Source organism: Phyllobates terribilis, unplaced genomic scaffold (assembly GCF_046119375.1).
Source record: "Phyllobates terribilis strain yellow unplaced genomic scaffold, ASM4611937v1 Scaffold_3__8_contigs__length_932513732, whole genome shotgun sequence".
Classification (NCBI taxonomy): domain Eukaryota; kingdom Metazoa; phylum Chordata; class Amphibia; order Anura; family Dendrobatidae; genus Phyllobates; species Phyllobates terribilis.
In genome coordinates, this window is record NW_027362763.1 from 176,953,561 (window position 1) to 176,979,401 (window position 25,841).

The 25,841-nt window shown below is 47.6% G+C and overlaps 1 protein-coding gene across 3 annotated transcripts in view; it reads left to right on the top strand.

Annotated features, from left to right (window-relative positions):
• LOC141258968 (galactose-3-O-sulfotransferase 2-like) overlaps positions 1 to 25,550 on the top strand; it is an 85,382-nt gene extending 59,832 nt beyond the window's left edge. For all 3 annotated transcript variants that reach the window (XM_073674297.1, XM_073674299.1, XM_073674298.1), the window contains one exon: positions 24,073 to 25,550. In XM_073674297.1, the coding sequence (XP_073530398.1) occupies positions 24,073 to 24,900 (828 nt within the window). In that variant the 3' untranslated portion in view covers positions 24,901 to 25,550. The remainder of the gene's footprint in view (positions 1 to 24,072) is intronic.
• The last annotated feature ends 291 nt before the right edge of the window (positions 25,551 to 25,841 follow it).

Here is a 25,841-nt window from a genome sequence, read left to right on the forward strand (position 1 = left end):
TTGGTAGACTTAATTTAATATTTCAACTTTTGGCTCTGGTTGCTTGTTGAACAACAGAGCAAATTTCATTAAAGGGATTGCACCACTTAGAAGGTATCCCCTATCCGTCTGATAAGGGCCAATTTCCCGATCGATAGGAATCTTATTGCTGGGATCCCCACCAATTCCAAGAATGTAGGCTCAGAAGATCCTCATGTGAATGGAGTGGTAGTTGATCATGCTCAACTCTGCTCCATTTTTTCTTAATTGGACCGACCACGGGAGATAAGAGAGTGCAGCGTTCGGCTGATCTTCAGCATTCCCATTAAGAATAAATTGAATGGCAATGCAAATGGTTGACCACATTCACAAGGGTGCTCTTCAGAGCCCAGGTTTCCAAGATCGATGGGGGTTCTAGTGGTCAGGCTCCCAGCGATCAGGGAGTTATCCTCTTTCCAAAGGATAGGGGACAACTTCCAAACTTGGTACAACCTCTTTAAGGTTGATGTTTTCAGTTTTTGATTAGCTCATTTAAAACCTTTGCTATATACTGGGAGCTTGTATAATGACAGTCATTAAATTATCAGGATTAATAAAAAAAACAGTTCTTTTAATGCTGGAGACCTAGATAAAGTCTCATGCTTCTTGAATAGTAGCCTAACGCTAGTTCAAATGAGAACCATATTTCTAATACACATGAACGCTCGGCTTGTCCATTACAGTGAACCTGTAGGCTGATTTATGCTGCCCAATCTGTGGATGTATCAGGCACTGGCTATATGTTGTCAGCAAGTTATGTTTTACTCTGAAACGCTGCATCGTTTCAGAGAAAAATTTAGTTTAAGAGCTTGTAGACTAGTCAGTCCAGTGGATCCCCGGCGGCTTCTCCCCAACCGCTGTCCAGTATTGACAGGTCTCTGACTATGTACGCATATAGGCAACGACCTGTCAATCCAGGACACCGAGTCAGGAGAAGTTACCGGGAAACCACCTGTCCGATTGGGTAGCATGTATCAGCTGACAGGTGCACTTTAATATGTTGCAGGCAGGGCTCGCTTAGTTAAAAGTGCGAAATCTCACAATAACATGGGGGATCTCAAGTTTTGACACTTAAGCTGCCATGAAGGGTTGTGGGATGTCACTTATCATGTTAGTATTGGAGGCTTCCACAGCCCATAAGTGTAGACCAGGTTTCTGCTGTAGAATTGGGTCTTTTATGAGGTCCTCAATGCCACTTATCTTCTTTTTTAATCAGTTACATTTTTACTTTTAATATAGGGCTAGCAAATGTGTTTTTACATAAAAAGGGCAGTGACCAGCACACTTTAACCTCCCTACAGCAATAATATTTTGACATTATATATAGTTGGAATTTTTTTAATGCAACATTAAATGAACAGTATATATTTCATTATGCTTTTAAAAAATATAAACAAAGACAACAGCAACAGAGTCTTAAATACGCATACAGTTGCTTGTGAAAGTATTCACCCTATTTGGCTTTTTACCCATTTTGTTACATTAAATGCTTTTCTGAAAGGCCACATAGGCTGCAACATTATTAAGCAATAGGCACCACTAACCAAACAACACCATGAAAACCAAGGAGATCTCCAAACAAGTCAGGGACAAAGTAGTTGGGAAATGCAAAAAAAATTATCCCAAACTCTGATGGTCCCTGGTGCACCATCAAATCTAGTTTCATCAAATGGAAAGAACATGGTACCAACAACAAACCTGCCACGAGAGGTCCGCCCACCAAAACTCTCAGCTCGGGCACAGAGGGCATTAATCAGAGAGGCAGCGCAGAGACCAAAGGTTACCCTGAAGGAGCTGCAGAATTCCCAAGCAGAGACTGGTGTATCTGTTCACATGACCACAATAAGCCAGGGCCGGCTCCAGGTTTTTGTGGGCCCTGGGCAAAAGAGTCTCAGTGGGCCCCTTTAACACATACCACGATTCATGATGCACAGATACCGCAGAGAAATATAGATATAGTACAGTGCCAAAGATTTTGCTTACTTCTTACATTACATGAGTGATATCTATTGAAAATTCTACAATAGCTCAGAAACCGGCAAATCATCACAGTGCACAGTGCAGACCGGACAGTATAGTCCTCCGTACAGTGTTATGGGCACCACTAAGTTGTCCATACAGTATTATGGGCCCCATATATTGCTCCATACAAGATAATGGACTCCATATAATGCTCCATACAGAATAATGGACCCCATATAATGCTCCATACAGAATACTGGCCCCCATATAATGCTCCATGCAGAATACTGGCCCCCATATAACGCTCCATACAGAATACTGGCCCCTATATAATGCTCCATACAGAATACTGGCCCCCATATAATGCTCCATGCAGGCTGTACCCGCATATAATAATCTTTAATAATAATAATAATCTTTATTTTTATATAGCACTAACATATTCCACAGCGCTTTACATACATTATCGTCACTGTCCCCATTGGGGCTCACAATCTAGATTCCCTATCAGTATGTCTTTGGAGTGTGGGAGGAAACCGGAGAACCCGGAGGAAACCCACGCAAACACGGGGAGAACATACAAACTCCTTGCAGATGTTGTCCTTGGTGGGATTTGAACCCAGGACCCCAGAGCTGCAAGGCTGCAGTGCTAACCACTGCACCACCGTGCCGCCCCATATAATGCTCCATGCAGGCTGTGCCCCTATGTAATGCCCCTTGCAGTCTGGGCCCCCATATAATTCTCCATGCAGGCTGCACTCCCATATAATGCTCCTTGCAGGCTGTGCCCCCCTATAATGCTCCATGCAGGTGCCCCATATAATGCCCCATGCCTCCATACATAAAAAAAAAAAAAAAAATACTCAACACATGCTGCTTCGGACTTCTCAGCCGCGTCACCATCTTCCCGCTCTGCGCTGTGACTGCTCAGTAGAGGGCATGGTGGAAAGACGTCATCACACCCTCTGACCTGAGACATCAAAGTGCAGTAACCGCGGAAGATACAGGACAGGCTGCAGAGGCACAGGGAGAGGTAAGTATTGTGCCGGGGCCCTGAGCAAGCAGGGGAGGGCGGGCGCTGTCACTGTTCTCCTTTGCACTTCGCCGTTCTCCGACGGCGAATGGGCCATCCCGCCAGCTCAGGGCCCCAGCACTTGCCCGGGTGCGCTGGATGCTGACGCCGGGCCTGCAATAAGCCGTTAACTCCATAGAGGTGGCTTTTATGGAAGAGTGGGCAGAAAAACACTTTACTTACACACATTAATTTTAAGGTTCGTTTTGAGTTTGACAAAAGACATGTGGGAGACTCCCCAAATGTATAGAGGAAGGTGCGGTGGTCAGATGAGACCAAGATGTAATTCTTTGGCCACCAAGGTAAACGCTATGTCTAGCGCCCAACCAACACAGCTCATCACCCCAAGAACTCAATCATGTTTTTTGGAAGCACGCACAGGGAAAATGGTTCAAGTCAAGGGGAAAATTTATGGTGCAAAATACAGGGATATTCTTGAGCAAAACCTGTTTCAGTTTGTCATTGATTTGAGACCGGGATGGAGGTTCACCTTCCAACAAGACAATGACCCAAAGCATACTGCTAAAGCAACTCTCGAGTGGTTTAAGAGGAAACGTATAAATGTTTTGGAGTGGCCTAGTCAAAGCCCAAACCTTAGTCCAATTAAGAATCTGTGGTCAGACTTGAAGTTTACTGTTCAACAGAGGAAACCATCTAACTTGAAAGCCCTGGAGCAGTTTTTCCTTGAGGAATGGGCAAAAATCCCAGCGGCAAGATGTGGAAATTATCCAAAGCGACTTGCAGCTATAATTGCAGCAAAAGGAGGCTCTACAAAGTACTGACTTTATAGGGGTGAATAGTTATTCACACTGAAGCATTCAGTTATTTTGTTCTATTTGTTGATGGCTTCACAATATAAAGAAAACCAAATTTTCACAGTTGTAGGCATGTTCTTTACATGAACTGATGCAAACCCTCAAAAAAAACAGTGAAATTCCAGGTTGTGAGGTAGCAAAACACAAAAAATGTCAAGGGGGTGAATACTTTTGCAAACCACTGTAGTGTGCGACATTTCGGCTCAGCTATTAACCTTTCTCAAGCTTGTGACTTGTGGAAAGCTAATTGCTGAGCTGAAACATTGCACAATATGTGGTGATAATAAATTCACACTTTTTCATTTTTTCAAACACCCTGTTGTTGTTGTTGTCTTTTTTCATATTTTTTGGATTACTGTCAATGATACACCCTTATGCCAATGTGCAGAGTGCAATTTGTTTGATACCAGATGTAGGGGAATGCGGTCTCCATTATATGGTTGTATTATTCGTGTTGAGCGAACGTGCTCGGATAAAGCAACACATGCGGGGAATGCCTAACAAACAGGCAATCCCCACATGTGTTGAGTCTGTCTACCGCCGGAAAACATGCAGCTGCAGGGAGGCAAACATATTAGACGAGCATGCCGAAAATACTCGGATAAGACAGAGCGTGCTCAGATAACACGTTATCCAAGCACGTTCGCTCAACACTATTTGTGACATGAGTCTATTTCCTTTTGACACTCACTATAATAAAATAAAAAATTGCATATGCAAAAACAACAATGCAATTAAAAATGAACATTAAATACAATGATTTAAAACTATTGGAAGAAGAGGTGCAGCTGTTTTAACCTCTTCTAACCCTATAAATCCAGAAGCACTGAGCATTTGATTGCTATTTCCTCCCTGCTGTGGGACCTCTCTGAGCTGTGAACCTCCGTTTGATGGTCATTCAGGCTGCGTTATACATGCACCGTGGTTAGTGCCAAGTTTTCCTCTCCCTTATCTCCGCTGTTGGACAATTAAACTTCAGTGTGGCCTAAAAAAGCAGTCACATTCTGACCTTGCACTTAGCTATATACTCTCCTCAACATTGTAATTGCAACACCAAGAAGGAAAAGTCATGGATTCATGGAAATCACAGGATGGATAGATATGTTAATGACGCGCCCCCTGGGCCTGTGCTGCTGCTGCTGTGCAGGGGGAATACCCGGAGCCGGATCGCTGGGGGTTGTAGTTTTCCGTGGCGGTGACCCGGTCCGTGCCCAGGGTGGTCAAACCAGTGGCAGTCTATTTGTATTGGAATAAGTGTCCGACTACGCCACCCGTGGATTGCGGTCAGTGGGGACCGCCGCTGCGCTGCAGACCGCTGAGGCTGATGTTGTTTGCGCAGCTGAGTATGGGATGACTCCCCACGGGAGGAGTATTGCCTCAGGGCAGCTAATGTGGAAGATGATGGGAGTGATGGTGTGAGTGTCCCAGTGCTAGTGGTGCTGGAGCGGCAAGGAATCACAGAGACGTGTGGTGCAGTTTCCAAAGCTTTACTCACAGTTGTTGCTCCGGTCACTTCGGCCAGCAGTGACCGCCCGAGCCGTGCTGCGTCCACCAGGTGAGGGACTCGGTCAACTCCCAGGAAATTCCAGAGTGCGGTTCAGAGCTCCCCTCTCTTCCTTTCTACTGGCCGTCCTCACCAGTGACCCACCTTTGTCCAGCTTCCTCGGGCCTTCTGTTGGTGAAACCTCTCTCCGGTTTCCCTGACCCTATGCGGTATGCCTTTCTGGTGGATGTAGTGAGGGGTCGCACCAAGATGTGGTGACAACCTCCGGTTTTGGCTGAGGATTAGTCGCCTCCACCAATTTGGGTTCCGGTACCCTATTCTGCCAACCCTTCACCCAGTATCTCCTCTGGGAATATGGGGTTCCTTCTGCCTTCGTGTCTCTGGGCCTTTCTCTGTGTTCCTCGCCTCCTTTCTCCTCTGTTTCAGTTCCTTTCTTACTCTCCTTGCTGTTCCTTCTCTTCTCTCCCTCTCTGCTGTCTCAGGCCTCTACTCCAGGCCTGGCTCTGGAGCTGGGCCCAGACTGAGCCACAGCTCCCTGTCAGCCCTCTCTGGCTGAGCTCCTCTCCTCTTCTCCTCCTGCCTGAACTGACCCGGACTGAACCCTGATCTAAGATGGTGTCCACCTTATATACCTCCCTCTATGTGTGAGCCCAGGTGACTAGCAACCAATGGGCTCCTACCTATGCCCAGAAACCCACCCCTATCTGCTCCTACACCACTGGGTTTTCCTCCCCCTCCCCACTCCAGCCAGGAACAGAAGCTGTCGTGCCTGCACTCTGTCTAGTGGGAGCACCGTTGGTCTGTTCCTCGGAAATGGGGTGTGTGTGGTGCATGCAGCCTACTGAGCCCCGGTCCACACTCCATCCTTACCCGGGAGTGGAATATCACACCTCTGGTTCGAGGTGCAATACCCCTGTAGCAGCCGAGTCCTCGGGGTGCTACATTCCCCCCTGGTAAATCACAGCACGTCCTCTGGCTGGAAAAGAGCAAAGACAATTTAAACATACAAAATTTTAGAATGCATTCGTATATAAGACAATAACTTTTCACTCATCCCTTTATGGGAGGTATTCTTCTCTTTTTAACGTTACTGGTACTCCTTTTCGTAAAACATCTTGCTAATGCCACTGGAACTCTTTTAGCATATAAAACATCACATAAAACATTTGTATTATTATTCTAGCAGCATATAAAACTTTTCAATATAAAACATTTTCAAGTAGAACATTCTTGAGCTCTGGCCGCTGTGCAACTTGCGACCAGGTAAAGGTGCAACAGTCCATTTTAATCCACCTTGAGGTAGACGTTGCGGTTCTTGTATAAAACCAGTAGGGGGCGCTTTAAGAAGCGCAACTATGTACAAGGGTATGGCCGCTCTCAGTCCTCGGCCAGTGGGAATAGGGGAATGGCTGCTCACAGTCCTCAGCCTGGTTAGGGATTAGGGGCACACAGGTAACAGTTCACACAATCAACAATTTCACGACAGTTCTTGTACCCCGACGGGTAACTATATACAGTTCCACTTTACCATTCTCTAATAATGGTGTCCTCCTTGTTCTTCCGGGTAGTCTTCAGGTCCGTACGGACCCTCGGTGTACTCTGTTTCTGGGCGGTACTGCAGTTCCTCCTCCGTGAGCCGGTGGACATGGAGAGCATACAGTCCATTTGCGCCCTTGTGCCGGGTGTAGGTGACCACGTCGCCGGGGTACAGGTCACGTCCGTGATGTCCCTCTGGCAGGTGGCTTTCGACGTCCCTTCTCGTGACGAAGACGTCGGTGTCAGCCTCCGGGTCTCTGATGAAGCCCCAGCCGTGCTCCAGCTGGAACTTGACTACGGTCCCGGTGGCTCTGGGTCCGCGGATGGCGTGGGTGTCTTGTCGGGCCCTGCACTTCTGCTCCGCGGTCCTGGCCTGGAGTCGCTGCTCCCTGATGCGCCTCTGCCGCCGCTCTCTCTCATACGTAGCTAGCTGCTGACGGCAGCACTCCAGGCGCTGGGCTTCTTCTGCCCGGGTCTCCTGGGTGAAGCCCATGAGGTTCTCGCCAGTGGGGTCCCATGCAAACTGGGCATCCTCCGGCAGGTGTGGAGCGATGTTGGCGGGCTCCGGGGCCGGGATCAAAGGCTCACTCAGGGGTCGCTCTTTCCGGAGACGGGGGTTGGCGAACTCCGGCGGCCATTCAAAGGGTAGCCCGTCCGGGCTGGTACATTGGGCATACAGGTCCGCGCCCAAGGGTGGCACTATGGGCTTCGGACGGGTGGCAGCGCCCGGGGGCACTCGGCCTTGCGACCAGGCCGGCGGTCGCTTGTCGGTCGTGCCCGGGGGTGGCACCGCCAAGGTAGGGGGCGCTGGTGAGGCAGTGGCGCCCGGGTGTGCTGGGCCTTGCGTCCTGGCCTGTGACGTCTCACGCTGTACGGCGCCAGGGTTCAGAGGGCACAGCGCGGGGCGGGGCGTGACGACGGTGCTTGCTGCCTGAGGCCTAGCTGGTGGCGGTGGAGGCGTGGTGTCAGGTACGGTCCCCGGGGCTTCGGGTCCCGCAACGGAGAGTGAGGGCAGGCTGGTGTTCCCCGGGTTTGGGGTGGTGGCGTCCCCATTACTTGCCTCAGTCTCCGTGGCCTCCTCCGCGGCGTCATCTGCAGCTGCCGGTCCCTCTTCTCCGCGCCCAGCAGTCAGCGCGTTGCCCGGTCCCGGCGGAGTCCTCTGCTGGTCACCTCCGTGCTGCTGGGCCATCTCCTCTCTCCACCCGGCAAACACATCCCGCTGCGCCCGGACCATTCTCCTGTTCAGATCTTCCAGCGCTGCGCGCGCACGGTCCGGGTCTCTAGGCAGCTGGGCCAGCAGTTCCGTCAGGCTGCAGGGTGGTTCAGCTTGCAGCAGGCTGCGGGCCAGGGTGCTGGTGGGGTTCGCTGCTCCCTCCATCTCCGGGTGCAGCAGGTCCAAACTGATCCAGAGCGCGCCCTGCCCCACAGTTTTCTTTCCTATCCGCCCCCATGGGGTTTGGTCTTGGGGGCATCTGCTGACAATCACCTTCAGGGGCAGCCCCCCCACGTTGATGGACATCTCCATTGCTGCATTCATGGCTGGTGGGGGCGGGCTCCTTCTTTGGCGCCACTCTGGGACCTGGCCCACGATGGGAGGTGGCTTCTTGTTGTCCTTTGGTGCGCACATAATGGCGTCCGCTCTGCCAGGGCGGGAAAAACTGATGGAGATGGCGGGAAACGGTCCAAAATGGCGTCTGATGGCGGGAATCGGCTCCGGATGGTGGGAAACGACTCCAGACAGCGGGAAACTTCTGGAAATGGCGGGAGACTTCTTTTTTAAGGTACATGTGCAATTTTCTTCAGGCACGCAATACCCGCTTGTGGCGGGTTGGTAATGATCCTGCCGACTACGCCAAAGTTGATGCGCCCCCTGGGCCTGTGCTGCTGCTGCTGTGCAGGGGTAATACCCGGAGCCGGATCGCTGGGGGTTGTAGTTCTCCGTGGCGGTGACCCGGTCCGTGCCCAGGGTGGTCAAACCAGTGGCAGTCTATTTGTATTGGAATAAGTGTCCGACTACGCCACCCGTGGATTGCGGTCAGTGGGGACCGCCGCTGCGCTGCAGACCGCTGAGGCTGATGTTGTTTGCGCAGCTGAGTATGGGATGACTCCCCACGGGAGGAGTATTGCTTCAGGGCAGCTAATGTGGAAGATGATGGGAGTGATGGTGTGAGTGTCCCAGTGCTAGTGGTGCTGGAGCGGCAAGGAATCACAGAGACGTGTGGTGCAGTTTCCAAAGCTTTACTCACAGTTGTTGCTCCGGTCACTTCGGCCAGCAGTGACCGCCCGAGCCGTGCTGCGTCCACCAGGTGAGGGACTCGGTCAACTCCCAGGCAATTCCAGAGTGCGGTTCAGAGCTCCCCTCTCTTCCTTTCTACTGGCCGTCCTCACCAGTGACCCACCTTTGTCCAGCTTCCTCGGGCCTTCTGTTGGTGAAACCTCTCTCCGGTTTCCCTGACCCTATGCGGTATGCCTTTCTGGTGGATGTAGTGAGGGGTCGCACCAAGATGTGGTGACAACCTCCGGTTTTGGCTGAGGATTAGTCGCCTCCACCAATTTGGGTTCCGGTACCCTATTCTGCCAACCCTTCACCTAGTATCTCCTCTGGGAATATGGGGTTCCTTCGGCCTTCGTGTCTCTGGGCCTTTCTCTGTGTTCCTCGCCACCTTTCTCCTCTGTTTCAGTTCCTTTCTTACTCTCCTTGCTGTTCCTTCTCTTCTCTCCCTCTCTGCTGTCTCAGGCCTCTACTCCAGGCCTGGCTCTGGAGCTGGGCCCAGACTGAGCCACAGCTCCCTGTCAGCCCTCTCTGGCTGAGCTCCTCTCCTCTTCTCCTCCTTCCTGAACTGACCCGGACTGAACCCTGATCTAAGATGGTGCCCACCTTATATACCTCCCTCTATGTGTGAGCCCAGGTGACTAGCAACCAATGGGCTCCTACCTATGCCCAGAAACCCACCCCTATCTGCTCCTACACCACTGGGTTTCCCTCCCCCTCCCCACTCCAGCCAGGAACAGAAGCTGTCGTGCCTGCACTCTGTCTAGTGGGAGCACCGTTGGTCTGTTCCTCGGAAATGGGGTGTGTGTGGTGCATGCAGCCTACTGAGCCCCGGTCCACACTCCATCCTTACCCGGGAGTGGAATATCACACCTCTGGTTCGAGGTGCAATACCCCTGTAGCAGCCGAGTCCTCGGGGTGCTACATTCCCCCCTGGTAAATCACAGCACGTCCTCTGGCTGGAAAAGAGCAAAGACAATTTAAACATACAAAATTTTAGAATGCATTCGTATATAAGACAATAACTTTTCACTCATCCCTTTATGGGAGGTATTCTTCTCTTTTTAACGTTACTGGTACTCCTTTTCGTAAAACATCTTGCTAATGCCACTGGAACTCTTTTAGCATATAAAACATCACATAAAACATTTGTATTATTATTCTAGCAGCATATAAAACTTTTCAATATAAAACATTTTCAAGTAGAACATTCTTGAGCTCTGGCCGCTGTGCAACTTGCGACCAGGTAAAGGTGCAACAGTCCATTTTAATCCACCTTGAGGTAGACGTTGCGGTTCTTGTATAAAACCAGTAGGGGGCGCTTTAAGAAGCGCAACTATGTACAAGGGTATGGCCGCTCTCAGTCCTCGGCCAGTGGGAATAGGGGAATGGCTGCTCACAGTCCTCAGCCTGGTTAGGGATTAGGGGCACACAGGTAACAGTTCACACAATCAACAATTTCACGACAGTTCTTGTACCCCGACGGGTAACTATATACAGTTCCACTTTACCATTCTCTAATAATGGTGTCCTCCTTGTTCTTCCGGGTAGTCTTCAGGTCCGTACGGACCCTCAGTGTACTCTGTTTCTGGGCGGTACTGCAGTTCCTCCTCCGTGAGCCGGTGGACATGGAGAGCATACAGTCCCTTTGCGCCCTTGTGCCGGGTGTAGGTGACCACGTCGCCGGGGTACAGGTCACGTCCGTGATGTCCCTCTGGCAGCTGGCTTTCGACGTCCCTTCTCGTGATGAAGACGTCGGTGTCAGTCTCCGGGTCTCTGATGAAGCCCCAGCCGTGCTCCAGCTGGAACTTGACTACGGTCCCGGTGGCTCTGGGTCCGCGGATGGCGTGGGTGTCTTGTCGGGCCCTGCGCTTCTGCTCCGCGGTCCTGGCCTGGAGTCGCTGCTCCCTGATGCGCCTCTGCCGCCGCTCTCTCTCATACGTAGCTAGCTGCTGACGGCAGCACTCCAGGCGCTGGGCTTCTTCTGCCCGGGTCTCCTGGGTGAAGCCCATGAGGTTCTCGCCAGTGGGGTCCCATGCAAACTGGGCATCCTCCGGCAGGGGTGGAGCGATGTTGGCGGGCTCCGGGGCCGGGATCAAAGGCTCACTCAGGGGTCGCTCTTTCCGGAGACGGGGGTTGGCGAACTCCGGCGGCCATTCAAAGGGTAGCCCGTCCGGGCTGGTATATTGGGCATACAGGTCCGCGCCCAACGGTGGCACTATGGGCTTCGGACGGGTGGCAGCGCCCGGGGGCACTCGGCCTTGCGACCAGGCCGGCGGTCGCTTGTCGGTCGTGCCCGGGGGTGGCACCGCCAAGGTAGGGGGTGCTGGTGAGGCAGCGGCGCCCGGGTGTGCTGGGCCTTGCGTCCTGGCCTGTGATGTCTCACGCTGTACGGCGCCAGGGTTCAGAGGGCACAGCGCGGGGCGGGGCGTGACGACGGTGCTTGCTGCCTGAGGCCTAGCTGGTGGCGGTGGAGGCGTGGTGTCAGGTACGGTTCCCGGGGCTTCGGGTCCCGCAACGGAGAGTGAGGGCAGGCTGGTGTTCCCCGGGCTTGGGGTGGTGGCGTCCCCATTACTTGCCTCAGTCTCCGTGGCCTCCTCCGCGGCGTCATCTGCAGCTGCCGGTCCCTCTTCTCCGCGCCCAGCAGTCAGCGCGTTGCCCGGTCCCGGCGGAGTCCTCTGCTGGTCACCTCCGTGCTGCTGGGCCATCTCCTCTCTCCACCCGGCAAACACATCCCGCTGCGCCCGGACCATTCTCCTGTTCAGATCTTCCAGCGCTGCGCGCGCACGGTCCGGGTCTCTAGGCAGCTGGGCCAGCAGTTCCGTCAGGCTGCAGGGTGGTTCAGCTTGCAGCAGGCTGCGGGCCAGGGTGCTGGTGGGGTTCGCTGCTCCCTCCATCTCCGGGTGCAGCAGGTCCAAACTGATCCAGAGCGCGCCCTGCCCCACAGTTTTCTTTCCTATCCGCCCCCATGGGGTTTGGTCTTGGGGGCATCTGCTGACAATCACCTTCAGGGGCAGCCCCCCCACGTTGATGGACATCTCCATTGCTGCATTCATGGCTGGTGGGGGCGGGCTCCTTCTTTGGCGCCACTCTGGGACCTGGCCCACGATGGGAGGTGGCTTCTTGTTGTCCTTTGGTGCGCACATAATGGCGTCCGCTCTGCCAGGGCGGGAAAAACTGATGGAGATGGCGGGAAACGGTCCAAAATGGCGTCTGATGGCGGGAATCGGCTCCGGATGGTGGGAAACGACTCCGGACAGCGGGAAACTTCTGGAAATGGCAGGAGACTTCTTTTTTAAGGTACATGTGCAATTTTCTTCAGGCACGCAATACCCGCTTGTGGCGGGTTGGTAATGATCCTGCCGACTACGCCAAAGTTGATGCGCCCCCTGGGCCTGTGCTGCTGCTGCTGTGCAGGGGGAATACCCGGAGCCGGATCGCTGGGGGTTGTAGTTCTCCGTGGCGGTGACCCGGTCCGTGCCCAGGGTGGTCAAACCAGTGGCAGTCTATTTGTATTGGAATAAGTGTCCGACTACGCCACCCGTGGATTGCGGTCAGTGGGGACCGCCGCTGCGCTGCAGACCGCTGAGGCTGATGTTGTTTGTGCAGCTGAGTATGGGATGACTCCCCACGGGAGGAGTATTGCTTCAGGGCAGCTAATGTGGAAGATGATGGGAGTGATGGTGTGAGTGTCCCAGTGCTAGTGGTGCTGGAGCGGCAAGGAATCACAGAGACGTGTGGTGCAGTTTCCAAAGCTTTATTCTAGGTTGTTGCTCCGGTCACTTCGGCCAGCAGTGACCGCCCGAGCCGTGCTGCGTCCACCAGGTGAGGGACTCGGTCAACTCCCAGGCAATTCCAGAGTGCGGTTCAGAGCTCCCCTCTCTTCCTTTCTACTGGCCGTCCTCACCAGTGACCCACCTTTGTCCAGCTTCCTCGGGCCTTCTGTTGGTGAAACCTCTCTCCGGTTTCCCTGACCCTATGCGGTATGCCTTTCTGGTGGATGTAGTGAGGGGTCGCACCAAGATGTGGTGACAACCTCCGGTTTTGGCTGAGGATTAGTCGCCTCCACCAATTTGGGTTCCGGTACCCTATTCTGCCAACCCTTCACCCAGTATCTCCTCTGGGAATATGGGGTTCCTTCTGCCTTCGTGTCTCTGGGCCTTTCTCTGTGTTCCTCGCCTCCTTTCTCCTCTGTTTCAGTTCCTTTCTTACTCTCCTTGCTGTTCCTTCTCTTCTCTCCCTCTCTGCTGTCTCAGGCCTCTACTCCAGGCCTGGCTCTGGAGCTGGGCCCAGACTGAGCCACAGCTCCCTGTCAGCCCTCTCTGGCTGAGCTCCTCTCCTCTTCTCCTCCTGCCTGAACTGACCCGGACTGAACCCTGATCTAAGATGGTGCCCACCTTATATACCTCCCTCTATGTGTGAGCCCAGGTGACTAGCAACCAATGGGCTCCTACCTATGCCCAGAAACCCACCCCTATCTGCTCCTACACCACTGGGTTTTCCTCCCCCTCCCCACTCCAGCCAGGAACAGAAGTTGTCGTGCCTGCACTCTGTCTAGTGGGAGCACCGTTGGCCTGTTCCTCGGAAATGGGGTGTGTGTGGTGCATGCAGCCTACTGAGCCCCGGTCCACACTCCATCCTTACCCGGGAGTGGAATATCACACCTCTGGTTCGAGGTGCAATACCCCTGTAGGAGCCGAGTCCTCGGGGTGCTACATTAATGGTATGTAAATGATGAAAACAGGTAAGCAAAATATTCAAAACATCTTGATTTAATCAGTATCGAGTATGAGGGCCAAATCTAGAAATACATGCACTTACACATTTTGGCATCCTAACAATAAGTTCATTATTGGTTGTCTGATGAATGTTCTGCCACGCTGAATGCATTTGAGCAGGCAAATCAACATCTGCTGCTGGAAGCTCTCTTTGAAATTGCTGAACAATGACACCCTAGACGTGTTTGATGGGAGACAAGTCCAGAGTTTCCGCAGGACATGGGCTCACATTTGTCCTATGCAGGGTCTACACACTAGCATGAGCAACATGCAGCCTGGTATTTATCACCTTTTCCCTGGACCAGTTTATGGCTGTCATTGCATCCAAGACAAAAGGAGGAATCATCCATGAAGAAGATGGACCTCCTTTTCAGCCTCCATTGTCATGTTGATGTGCACTATAATAGTCTTTGAGAGCAGTGGTGGGAGGTCAATGGAACAACTGTAGCTATACATCTGGCCCATACCCAATGTCATTTAAACACATTTTGGTGGTTTGTGCACACATTGTTTAATACTTTAGGCTTGGTATGTGATGACTAGCTTCACTTGTAGTACAGAATGGATCACCACGCATCTTTTTCAAATCTGATGAGACTTGATGGGCAATACCATGAAGAGACTGTCACAAGGGCACACCAGTCCTTCTCCTGGGAATATGGTGTGGGATGGCATAATGTTTGGCAGACGAATGTATCTAGTCTTCATTCTGGGTACATTATCTCCTTTACAGCCTGGGGCGTAATAGTACACACCAGGCTGTCACCTCCTGTTCAGCGCGGGCTCCGGCACAGAGCCCACACTGAACCGGGCACATGTCAGCTGATTTATACAGCTGACCTGTGCCCGCAACAGCCGCGGGTGGAATCGCGATCCACCCGCAGCTGTTAACATGTTAAATGCCGCTGTCAATCTCTGTTTTTAAAAATATAAAAAAATTTAAAAGTTTAAATCACCACCCTTTCGCCCCATTCAAAATAAAATAATTATAAAAAAAAACCACATACACATATTTGGCATCACCGAGTTCAGAATCGCCCGATCTATCAATATAAAGAAAGAATTAATCCGATTGGTAAACGGCGTAACGAGAAAAAAATTCTAAACGCCAGAATTACGTTTTTTGATCGCCGCAACATTGGAATAAAATGCAATAAAGGGCGATCAAAACATCGGATCTGCCCCAAAATGGTAGCAATAAAAACGACAGCTCGGTGCGCTAAAAATAAGCCCTCACCCAGCTCCAGATCCCGAAAAGTGGAGACACTGCGGGTCTTGGAAAATGGCGCCATTTTTTTTTTTTTTTTAGCAAACTTTGGATTTTTTTTTCACCACTTAAATAAAAAAGAAAGTATACATATTTGGTGTTTACAAACTCATAATGACCTGGAGAATAAGAATGGCAGGTCAGTTTTCGCATTCAGTGAACGTGGTAAAAAAAAATAAAAAAAAACTTCTGTGGTATTGCACTTTTTTTGCAATTTCACCTCACTTGGAATTTTTTTCCTGTTTTTCCGTACACGATATGGTAAAACCAGCAATGTCGTTCAAAAGTACAACTCATCCCACAAAAAATAAGCCCTAACACGGCCATATTGACCAACAAAATAAAAACGCTATGGCTCTGTGAACAAGGGGAGCAAAAAACAAAAATTTAAAAACAGAAAATCCCAGGGTCCTTAAGGGGTTAACAGCTTACATTGATATGGTCATGGAACCAGTGGTACAGCCACTTCTACAAAGTGGCCCAGGACCCTGTTTTCAACATGACAACGCCAGGCCACATGTTGCTCATGACACTGTGAACAGACTATGCTGCTTAAATGTGCGACCATTACCTGCAGCATCTCCAGACTTGTCTCTCATCAAGCATATTTGGGACATTATTGGTCGGCAATTGAAAAGGGAGCTGGAGGGGGCATGGTTTGCCAGGGTAGCGAGCAGCTGTGTTTTGCTGAGCTCCGTCTATCCCGGGATACAGCGACTAAAGACGTGAAGTGAACCCTTTTTGGACTAATTTGCTGTGGGAACACTTCAAGATCATGCCAGGAAAGGCTCAGAAGAGAAGACTTTATGCTTCAAAAATCATTAATGCTGCAAGGGTGGGTGTGCTGAGGAGGCCTAAAGCCGAGGTCAAAAGTACTGCAGCTTCCACAGCTCCAGCGCCGACAGCTTCACCCAAACAGAAGCATCTACCCAGCTTGGCCAAACCTGTTTCTACGTGGAGATTAAAGTGAAGACTACCCCGAAGAACCCGAGGACTGGTATAAGGAACGGCACTCAGAAGACCGTGGAGCATCAAAGGAAAAGACGAAGCTCCCTTCGCGACGGCTGGGACTCTCCCCTTTGTATGTGCCGGACGAGGGATCATCAAGTAAGGTGAGCAGGAGGATGGAGCGACAGCTCTGGGGGTCACCTGTCAAGAGGAGACACGCAGTGAAGGGACTTCACCGTATGGTGCCATTGTCTCCACCTTTAACAGCAAGGATGATTCTTCCTGCGCAGTGGCTGGAGCCGCCATGTCTCCTCTGCTGTCAGTCCTCTCCGGTCCGGGCTCTCCTTGTTCCAGAGGCATCCAGACTCCAAGGACTGGTGGCGGGAGGAGAGCTGTGGTGGCCAACAGCAATACTTACCAGAGGAACGTCACCCCACTGAGGACCTCTCTGGTGGAGCCGGCGTCTTCATTCCTGCTGGTAAGGCTGGTTCTCTGTGCGGTGTGGCTGGAGTCGCCGCGGCTGTTCCGCTGACAGCCTCCTCCGGTCTGGGCTCTCCTTGCTGTGGAGGTGTCCAGACTCCAGGGGCAGAAGGTAGGAAGTGAGCTGTGGTGGCCAACCTGAAAAAAATCACTGACTGAGGTGGAATAGCAATAATTAAAATTGATACTTTATTATAAATATTAAAATATGATGAACAAAACCACAGTACTAAATGCAGTCTATCCTGTATGTCCTCTCTTTTATCACACGGGTAATACTCAGGATATTAATATTCCCTAAAACCAATCACCCAATGTGTAATAACTGATGTCTAGACTACTCTCAATATATCTCTATCCAAAATTGCCAACCCTTAATGAAATATAAATTATTTCCACAGGGGGAACATGAGATTATTATTGCACTTTGCTCTCTGCAGAATATCAGACTATAGACCCCTTCTTATCCTGTATATAGTCGGGGTTATATGAGACAGGAGAAATATTAATTATTTCCACAGGGGGAGCATATGATTATTATTGCACTTTGCCCTCTGCAGAAAATATAGACCCCTTTCTCATCTTCTGTATTGTCGTAGTTATACAAAAAAGGACGGATCCCCCCCCCCCTTTTCCCCCTTCTAATCTTTTTTTATATAAACTACAATCCACTAATAGAGGATACAGACAACACGATTCTATCTATATTGTGCTCTTGTCTAAAAGTAATTGGTATGCAATATCAGTTTACTGCCTGTAAATTTCTGTTGAATCACAGATGACTCAATGACAGCTCTACATCTACATAGGACACAGTTTCACTTACAGACCTAATGAATCGTCTGTCATTACGCTGTCCCTTTAAGACTTGCTGCCCCTTTATTTATAACTCAGGGTATCACAGCAGCCTCTTAGCATGTACGTCCCTATATCCACATACATGCCCCAAAACATACAAGTACGCCTCTACGCGTTTCACCCATCTAATAATTTTATGGGCACATCAGGAGGCTCCGGCACTATGTTGCTTGCTAATACATTTACAGGAGCCTCTGCTCCCGGCTGTTATGAGAGCCACATGCGGCGGCATGGACGCGGAACTCTTGTAGATAATACTCCTCCCCCCTCCCAGTGATGCGGCCCAGCATGGGCCACTCACAGACCCCCTCCCTTGGGGCCAATAAGGAGCTGCCACATCACATGCAGGGATTCACATGTCACAGGGGGGGGCAGAGTCATCATAGATACCACAGCACAGATAGGCAGACTGCATCCTGACTTCAGCTGGTAATGTACACAAACTTTTAACCCATTATTGACGTGGATGCTTACATCAGAAAGCCAGAAATTCCAATAGAAACAGTATAGCATCTTTTTAATTAAAATTCACCAGGATTGAGGAGACTAAAGGATGTCAGTTTTAATAAGTATGGTTAGTCAATCGACAAGTATAAAGGTACTCATGCTGTATACCCAGATGCTCATTGCTATTATATATCATTACCAATCATAAACTCCCAAACTACCACAGTTATTATATGAATGCAGTAAAGGACATACATTCATTTAAATGGCAAGGATTTATATAGTGTGACCTTAAAGAACGTTTAAAAATAAAAAAATAAATCTATACTTACCTTCTGATGGCCCCCGGAGTCTTTATTCGCTCCGTCCTGGCTGCCGGCAGCTCGCGGTACACTGAAGGACCTGCCGACGTCAGTGGTCGCGTGACACGTCACATGACTAAATGATGTCAGCGCAGGTCTTTCAGTCCACCGCGAGCTGCCGGCAAGGGAGGACAATCGCAGCAGGGGCCATCAGAAGGTAAATATGATATCTATTTTTTATTTTATTCTTTTTTTTACAGGTTCTATGGTACCCAGGTCCGGAGGAGAGTCTCCTCTCCTCCAGACCCAGGTATCATCCGCACATTGAAACGCTTGGATTCCGCATGTACAGATACAGTGATGCGGAATCCAAGAGATTCAATGCAAGTCAACGGTGGCGAAAACGCAGCGCTTCCGCAAAATAATTGGTAGTGCTGTGTTTTTTTTCTGCAATGATAATCCGCAGCAGAAATTTCCGCAGCATGTACACAGCACATGCGGATTATCATAGGGGAACATGGCAGGCCTTCTACCATGCGTTTTTTTAAGCGTTTCTGCAGCGTTTTTGCCACTGCGGAAACGCTTAAAAAATGCATTGTGGGCACACAGCCTTATTAAAGGATTGGCACCTCACAGGTACCGGAGCGCCGGAGGAGAGACGCGGCTCCTTCTTTGTTAAATGAAGCTCCCCCCCTGTACGCTCCACTCCTGGATTAAACACTAAAACGAAATCTAGGAGTTGGTGGGGCAAAACTACAGGTCACTTCCTCTGAAGTGACAAATCACAAGGGGACCTTTCCTGATAAGCCTAACCTCCATTTAAAGGTGCCCTGTCTCTGAAAACTGGACATATAGACCCAGTTACAGAGTCTCCTTCTAGGTCCCATCAGAAGTTCATCTCACCACCATCAATGCCGTGATTCTGAATTATCAGCTTGCTCTAAAACCGGATCCCCTCTTTTCATTCACTATGGATGAGACGATGATGCCAAAGGGGACTCACATATATCTGGAGTAGCAACTCCAGGCAACAATCACTCTTATAAGCCCAACGGTAAAGAGTATTTCAACATAGCAGGTGACACTAAATCGGGTGAGAGATATCAGAATTTTAGCAAGCTGTACGATGTGCCTCAGCTACTTTCAACGCAAAATTATGATAACTCCATATCTTCTAATTATACTCTGTATCTGAGAAATACACTGCTCAAAAAAATAAAGGGAACGCTCAAAACACATCCTAGATCTGAATGAATTAAATATTCTCATTGAATACTTTGTTCTGTACAAAGTTGAATGTGCTGACAACAAAATCACACAAAAATCATCAATGGAAATCAAATTTATTAACCAATGGAGGCCTGGATTTGAAGTCACCCCCAAAATTAAAGTGGAAAAACACTACAGGCTGATCCAACTTTGATGTAATGTCCTTAAAACAAGTCAAAATGAGGCTCAGTATTGTATGTGGCCTCCACGTGCCTGTATGACCTCCCTACAATGCCTGGGCATGCTCCTGATGAGGTTGCGGATGGTCTCCTGTGGGATCTCCTCCCAGACCTGGACTAAAGCATCCGCCAACTCCTGGACAGTCTGTGGTGCAACGTGATGTTGGTGGATGGAGCGAGACATGATGTCCCAGATGTGCTCAATCAGATTCAGGTCTGGGGAATGGGCGGGCCAGTCCATAGCTTCAATGCCTTCATCTTGCAGGAACTGCTGACACACTCCAGCCACATGAGGTCTGGCATTGTCCTGCATTAGGAGGAACCAGGGCCAACCGCACCAGCATATGGTCTCACAAGGGGTCTGAGGATCTCATCTCGGTACCTAATGGCAGTCAGGCTACCACTGGCGCGCACATGGAGTGCTGTGTGGCCCTCCAAAGAAATGCCACCCCACACCATTACTGACTCACTGCTAAACCGGTCATGCTGAAGGATGTTACAGACAGCAGATTGCTGCTTTCATCTGTGAAGAGCACCGGGCGCCAGTGGCGACTTTGCCAATCCTGGTGTTCTGTGGCAAATGCCAAGCGTCCTGAATGGTGTTGGGCTGTGAGCACAACCCCCATCTGTGGACGTCGGGCCCTCATACCACCCTCATGGAGTCAGTTTCTAACCGTTTGTGCAGACACATGCACATTTGTGGCCTGCTAGAGCACATTTTGCAGGCCTCTGGCAGTGCTCCTCCTGTTCCTCTTTGCACATAGGCGAAGGTAGTGGTCCTGCTGCTGGGTTGTTGCCCTCCTACGGCCCCCTCCTCGTCTCTTGGTGTACTGGCCTGTCTCCCAGTAGCGCCTTCAGCCTTTGGACACTACGCTGACAGACACAGCAAACCTTCTTGCCACAGCTCCATTGATGTGCCATCCTGGATGAGCTGCACTACCTGAGCAACTTCTGTGGGTTGTAGAATCTGTTTCATGCTACCATGAGTGTGAAAGCACAACCAACATTCAAAAGTGACCAAAACATCAGCCAGAAAGCATTGGTACTGAGATGTGGTCTGTGGTCCCCACCTGCAGAACCACTCCTCTATTGAGTGTGTCTTGATAATTGCCAATCATTTCCATCTATTGTCTATTCCATTTGCACAACAGCATTGGAAATTGATTGTCAATCAGTGTTGCTTCCTAAGTGGACAGTTTGATTTCACAGAAGTTTGATTTACTTGGAGTTATATTCTGTTGTTTAAGTGTTCCCTTTATTTTTTTGAGCAGTGTAGTTATCTAGGAGAGGATGCTACTTGTAAGGAGATGGAGTTTGTAGAACCAACTCGCTTTGTATATAATGTTCATATAAATAATGATTGCAGCTCAGATTCCTACTCTTCTGATCTGTGTTGGTCTTTGGAGTCTGACCATGAGGGTTCAGATATAGGCGGCTTTTCGATAGGCACAGCATCTCCTCCATCCTCAATTAGAACTTTCCACAGCTCATAGGGAGCTTATGTTATAGATACTTTCTCATCAGATGATGACAACATAGGAAAAAAGCATACCAATACAACCCCATCAGAGGTATCGTTAGAAAACCGTCAATATAATCCCGTTGAAATGAATGACAATTTCACCTACAAGACGCCATTCTGTGACTTTCATGCAACAGACAAACCACCATCAGAACTCTTTGTCAGAGAGCTCTGTAACGCACTTAAATTGTCCTTTAAAAGTAGTCTACTTATGGTAGGGAATATTACTTCAAGCATTCCCTCTTCAGAAACCAAAATTCAGAATTACTCATCACATAGCTCCCTTAATGATGTAAACGATTCGTTGTCTGACATCTCAGAAAACAGAAAACCAGCCACAGAATTTTTTATAAAACTAACAATTAATAACCTAATATTATCTATTCAGCAGGCCATAACCCCACAGAAAACAGAATGAATATCTGAAATTAAATCTGTCCAAAATAGAAAGGATGTAACAGAAAACAACATAATTAGTATGGAAAGACACAAAGAGGCTTTGTCTAACTCAGTCTAAACCCTTCATAAATAAGTGATTCTTATTAAACGACAACAAGCTAATTCTGAAGACAATTCTAGAAAAAACAATTTAAAAGTTAGCGGAGTGTCTGAAACGATATCCCCTTTAAACCTGGAGGACTACATTGCAGAGATGACTACTGATCTGCTCCCAGATCTCTCTGATGAGAAAATTGTCGCTAATGTCTACAGAATCCCAAAACCTGATTTCTTATCCAGGGATGGCTCTAGAGACATTATTGTCAAATTCTACTCTTCAAACATAAGAAACAGCTTACTAAATGTAGCTAGAAAAAAATAAAAAACTCCCCAAGCCTTACAACTCCATCTTACTCTTTAAAGATCTATCCAAAGCCACCCTCTTAGCTAGGAAATCTTTCCGTAACATTACAAGCGAAATTGCAAGGGCAGGCGTGAAATACAGGTGGATAGATTCTGCAAATCTTCAGATTAAAAATGAAAATGAGATTCTCCTGGTCACGACTCGGAAGGAAGGCATAGATTTGCTACAGCGACTAATTACTTGATCTTTCCTCTCTCAATAAGCCTGTAAATTTTATTTGAATATAATTGTCTTGTCTTGGTCTTGTTCCTTCTGAGCTTCTCATGACCCATACTTCTTTCATGTAAGGATTACCTGCGATCTTATAGATATGATCCTAGTTCACATGGTTTACCACTCAGCTTTAATCTATATTTGGGGTTCTCTTTGAGACTTTACTTTTGAAATCCCAAAACCGGACACTTTCCCTCCGAACAGGGCCATAATGGCCCTGACAAGAGTACCTATAGGCAACGGATAAAGAATGTCTAGCGTGCTTTACTAACCTTACTTGTATTTGTCTTATACTTCTATCTATGATAAGCAGTCAAATGTAATTCAACTTTAAGCAATTTTATGTGTACTAAGATTAGAAACTCAATGTACCCTTGTCATTGTCCATCTTTAGGGACTATTTTCTCCATTTTGCCATTTGTTTCCATAACCCCTCCCTTCTTTCCTATCCTTAAAATTTGTTTATCTTTTTCTCCCCCCTCCACCTTCTTCTACTCTTTCCTTCCCACATTTATTTTATAAAAAAAGTTTAAGAAAAATTATTGAAAAAGAAAAGGAAGCTGGATACATTTGGGCACGCAAATCATCAAGACACAACTGGCAGAGGATGTTGATGATTTGTGTTCCCAAATGTACTCCGCATGGCAGAAAATTGCTCATACAACCATTTATAACCTCATTGATAGCAGCCAAGACAGGTAAGTGTGAGGATTTCTGTGCTTGGCGCTCATACTCAGTACTGAATAAATGGAGAAGTTTTGAAAAATGTTGTTTCTATTCTTTCATCATTTGCATATCATTAACAACATGCCTAATGATCCCGTCATTGCCATAATTCCCTGATTTTTCCTTCTTAGTGTTGCAATTTCAATGTTAAGGATGGTACAGTATTTACCAATGGACAGGAGCTCAGCACTTCCATCAGCATTCAGTGACTTACTGCTGAGTGCATAGTTTCCCTTGGTTGTATACAAATAGGCAGAAAATCATAAATGATCAATGATCGTTGTTGCTGTAATCAGACATTTTATTTGAAATAAACCTATTGGTACAAAAAGAGACCAAAAAGTTAGAGACATTAGATGTAGTGTAGTCATAAATGTCCCTGGATATTTTTAAGTGAAGATTTAATTTCTGTGCTGTTTATTCTTAGCATATTCCTTCCCTTTTCTCACCCTATTTGTTACCAGCTGGTATTCCTTCACACCCTCTTAGGAAGAGGAACTACAAATGACATCTCGCTCCTTCCTGATTGCTATTTACATTTCAGTTTAATGGCATTTAAAGGCTGTAATGCTTCTGTGTCACATTGTGTTGCACAAGTTGTGTTATCTTGGACACATTGCGTGACAGCTGCATGACATTTTATTTTAGAACACAACCACAACACACATGACTTGCGTTAGTTTTTCAAGATCCACAATGGTAAAATCTACAGCAAATGTTGCAAATTTTGTCAGAGAAATGCTTTGAAATAGCTTACATTTGTATCCTTTATATTGCAAAAACTGAAATCTGCAATGATAATTGGCAGCATAAATTGACATCATATGGGTTGAAAATGCTCAGAACAAGTTAATTTGTACTGGATATCCAAATAGTGTGAATGAGATTTCATAACATCTCATCCACAGTTCTGGCACTGTATAATACAGCAGATTTTTCACACTTTTATTCTCTTTAGCTCCAGTTAGCCTCATTGTAATTCGATTTAATTCGAATGAATTTTTACTATGAATTAATTATCTAATTTATGAATTTTAAACAGGTAGAAAAAGTGATGCCAGAGGATACCTTCTACTTCACCATCCTGCGAAATCCAATCTCTCAGATGGAATCATCTTTTTCCTACTTCAAGCTCCATGAATCTTTCCAAAAGGCTAAAAATCTAGAAGATTTTTTAAACAATTCAAAAATATTTTACACAAATACAAACAAATTGACAAACCTTGCTAAGAATTCTATGACTTTTGATTTAGGTTTTGAGCTTAATGGGTCTCCTGAGGAATCAGTTTTAGCATGGCACGCTATGGATAATATATTTGATCTGGTGCTGATCACAGAATATTATGATGAGTCTCTTATTCTCCTAAAGGATGCTCTCTGCTGGTCTTTTTATGATGTCCTGTCTTTCCCTCTCAATAGTAGAAGCAACAGTACTAAGAAAACATTAACACTGGAAACTCAAGAAAAGATAAAATCATGGAATCATTTGGACTGGGAGATGTATGTCTACTTCAATAATTCTTTCTGGAAACGTGTACAGACATTTGGAGTGGAACGTATGGAACGTGAGGTTAAAGAGCTCCAGAAAATAAGGACTTTGATGTCCAAAAAATGTCTGGAAGATGAGGTTGACCCAGCAAAATTAAGGGACAAGTCAATGATGCCATATCAATCTGGGGTTGCCAAGATCCTTGGTTACAACCTAAAGATTGGACTATCTGGGGATGATGAGCTGCTGTGCCAAAGACTTATCACTCCAGAACTTCAGTACAATACAATTCTACAAAATAAGCAGAAAAATAAACTCATACCTGCACAAATTTCAGGAATGCCAATGGAGAATGTCACTAAGTCAGCATTGAAGACATGAACCATTGAATACATGTAACCTTGTTATAAAAACTGTGACGTCTGCAGTTTCCACCCAACAAGTCTAATTCCACAAGATCTAATACATGTCCACTTTTTACAACAATAAAGCTTTGATTAGAAACAATGTCAAGCCAAAAAATACAGGAAATAAACGCACCTATTTATAATCAAACAGTCCATCTGGTGTTGATGTCCTATATGCAGGGAGATCATTGTTATTTGTTTTACTTCAGCTCCTATATTGGATCAGAAGTAAGAATGCAAATGTGAACACAGCCTTAACTAATAAAATGAAATGCAATATCATCCTTATTGACTGCAGAAATGTGCATCCTACTAATATTATAAATGCGAAAGTTTGTGAGTATGTATGTTTGTTACTCTTTCACGAAAAAACTACTGGACGGATTTGCATGAAACTTTACAGTAATATAGATTATACATCGGAATAACATATAGGTTACAATTTGTAATGATTTTATGTAATTTTGGTCGTAATATAAGGATACATGTCAATTAAGTCGGAAAAAAATCTGGCCTCTGAGAGCTATCTTGGCGTACTCTGCCTAAACCGTTGGAGTTACACAAAGATGATGTACCGTAGAATTGTTTGTCTTGAATAGTTCTAAATAAAAGTTCGCGACAGCATATATCTACCTTTTATGTGTAAGCCACTATGACCAAAATTGTGAACCATAAATTTAATTAAATTAGATACTATTTTACAATGCACATTTTAGTATATTTATCAAACTTTTTAGTATATTTATCAAACTCTTATATACACACATACACAGGTGATATTTAAATGGCTGATTTACAGCAGTCAGAAGAGATTGATAATACAATAATTTGCCCATAGTGGATCATTGCAGAATACAGGGGTGATCATATACCGTGGCCAGGTACAAGTGTGACACAGGGGGTTCACACACGACC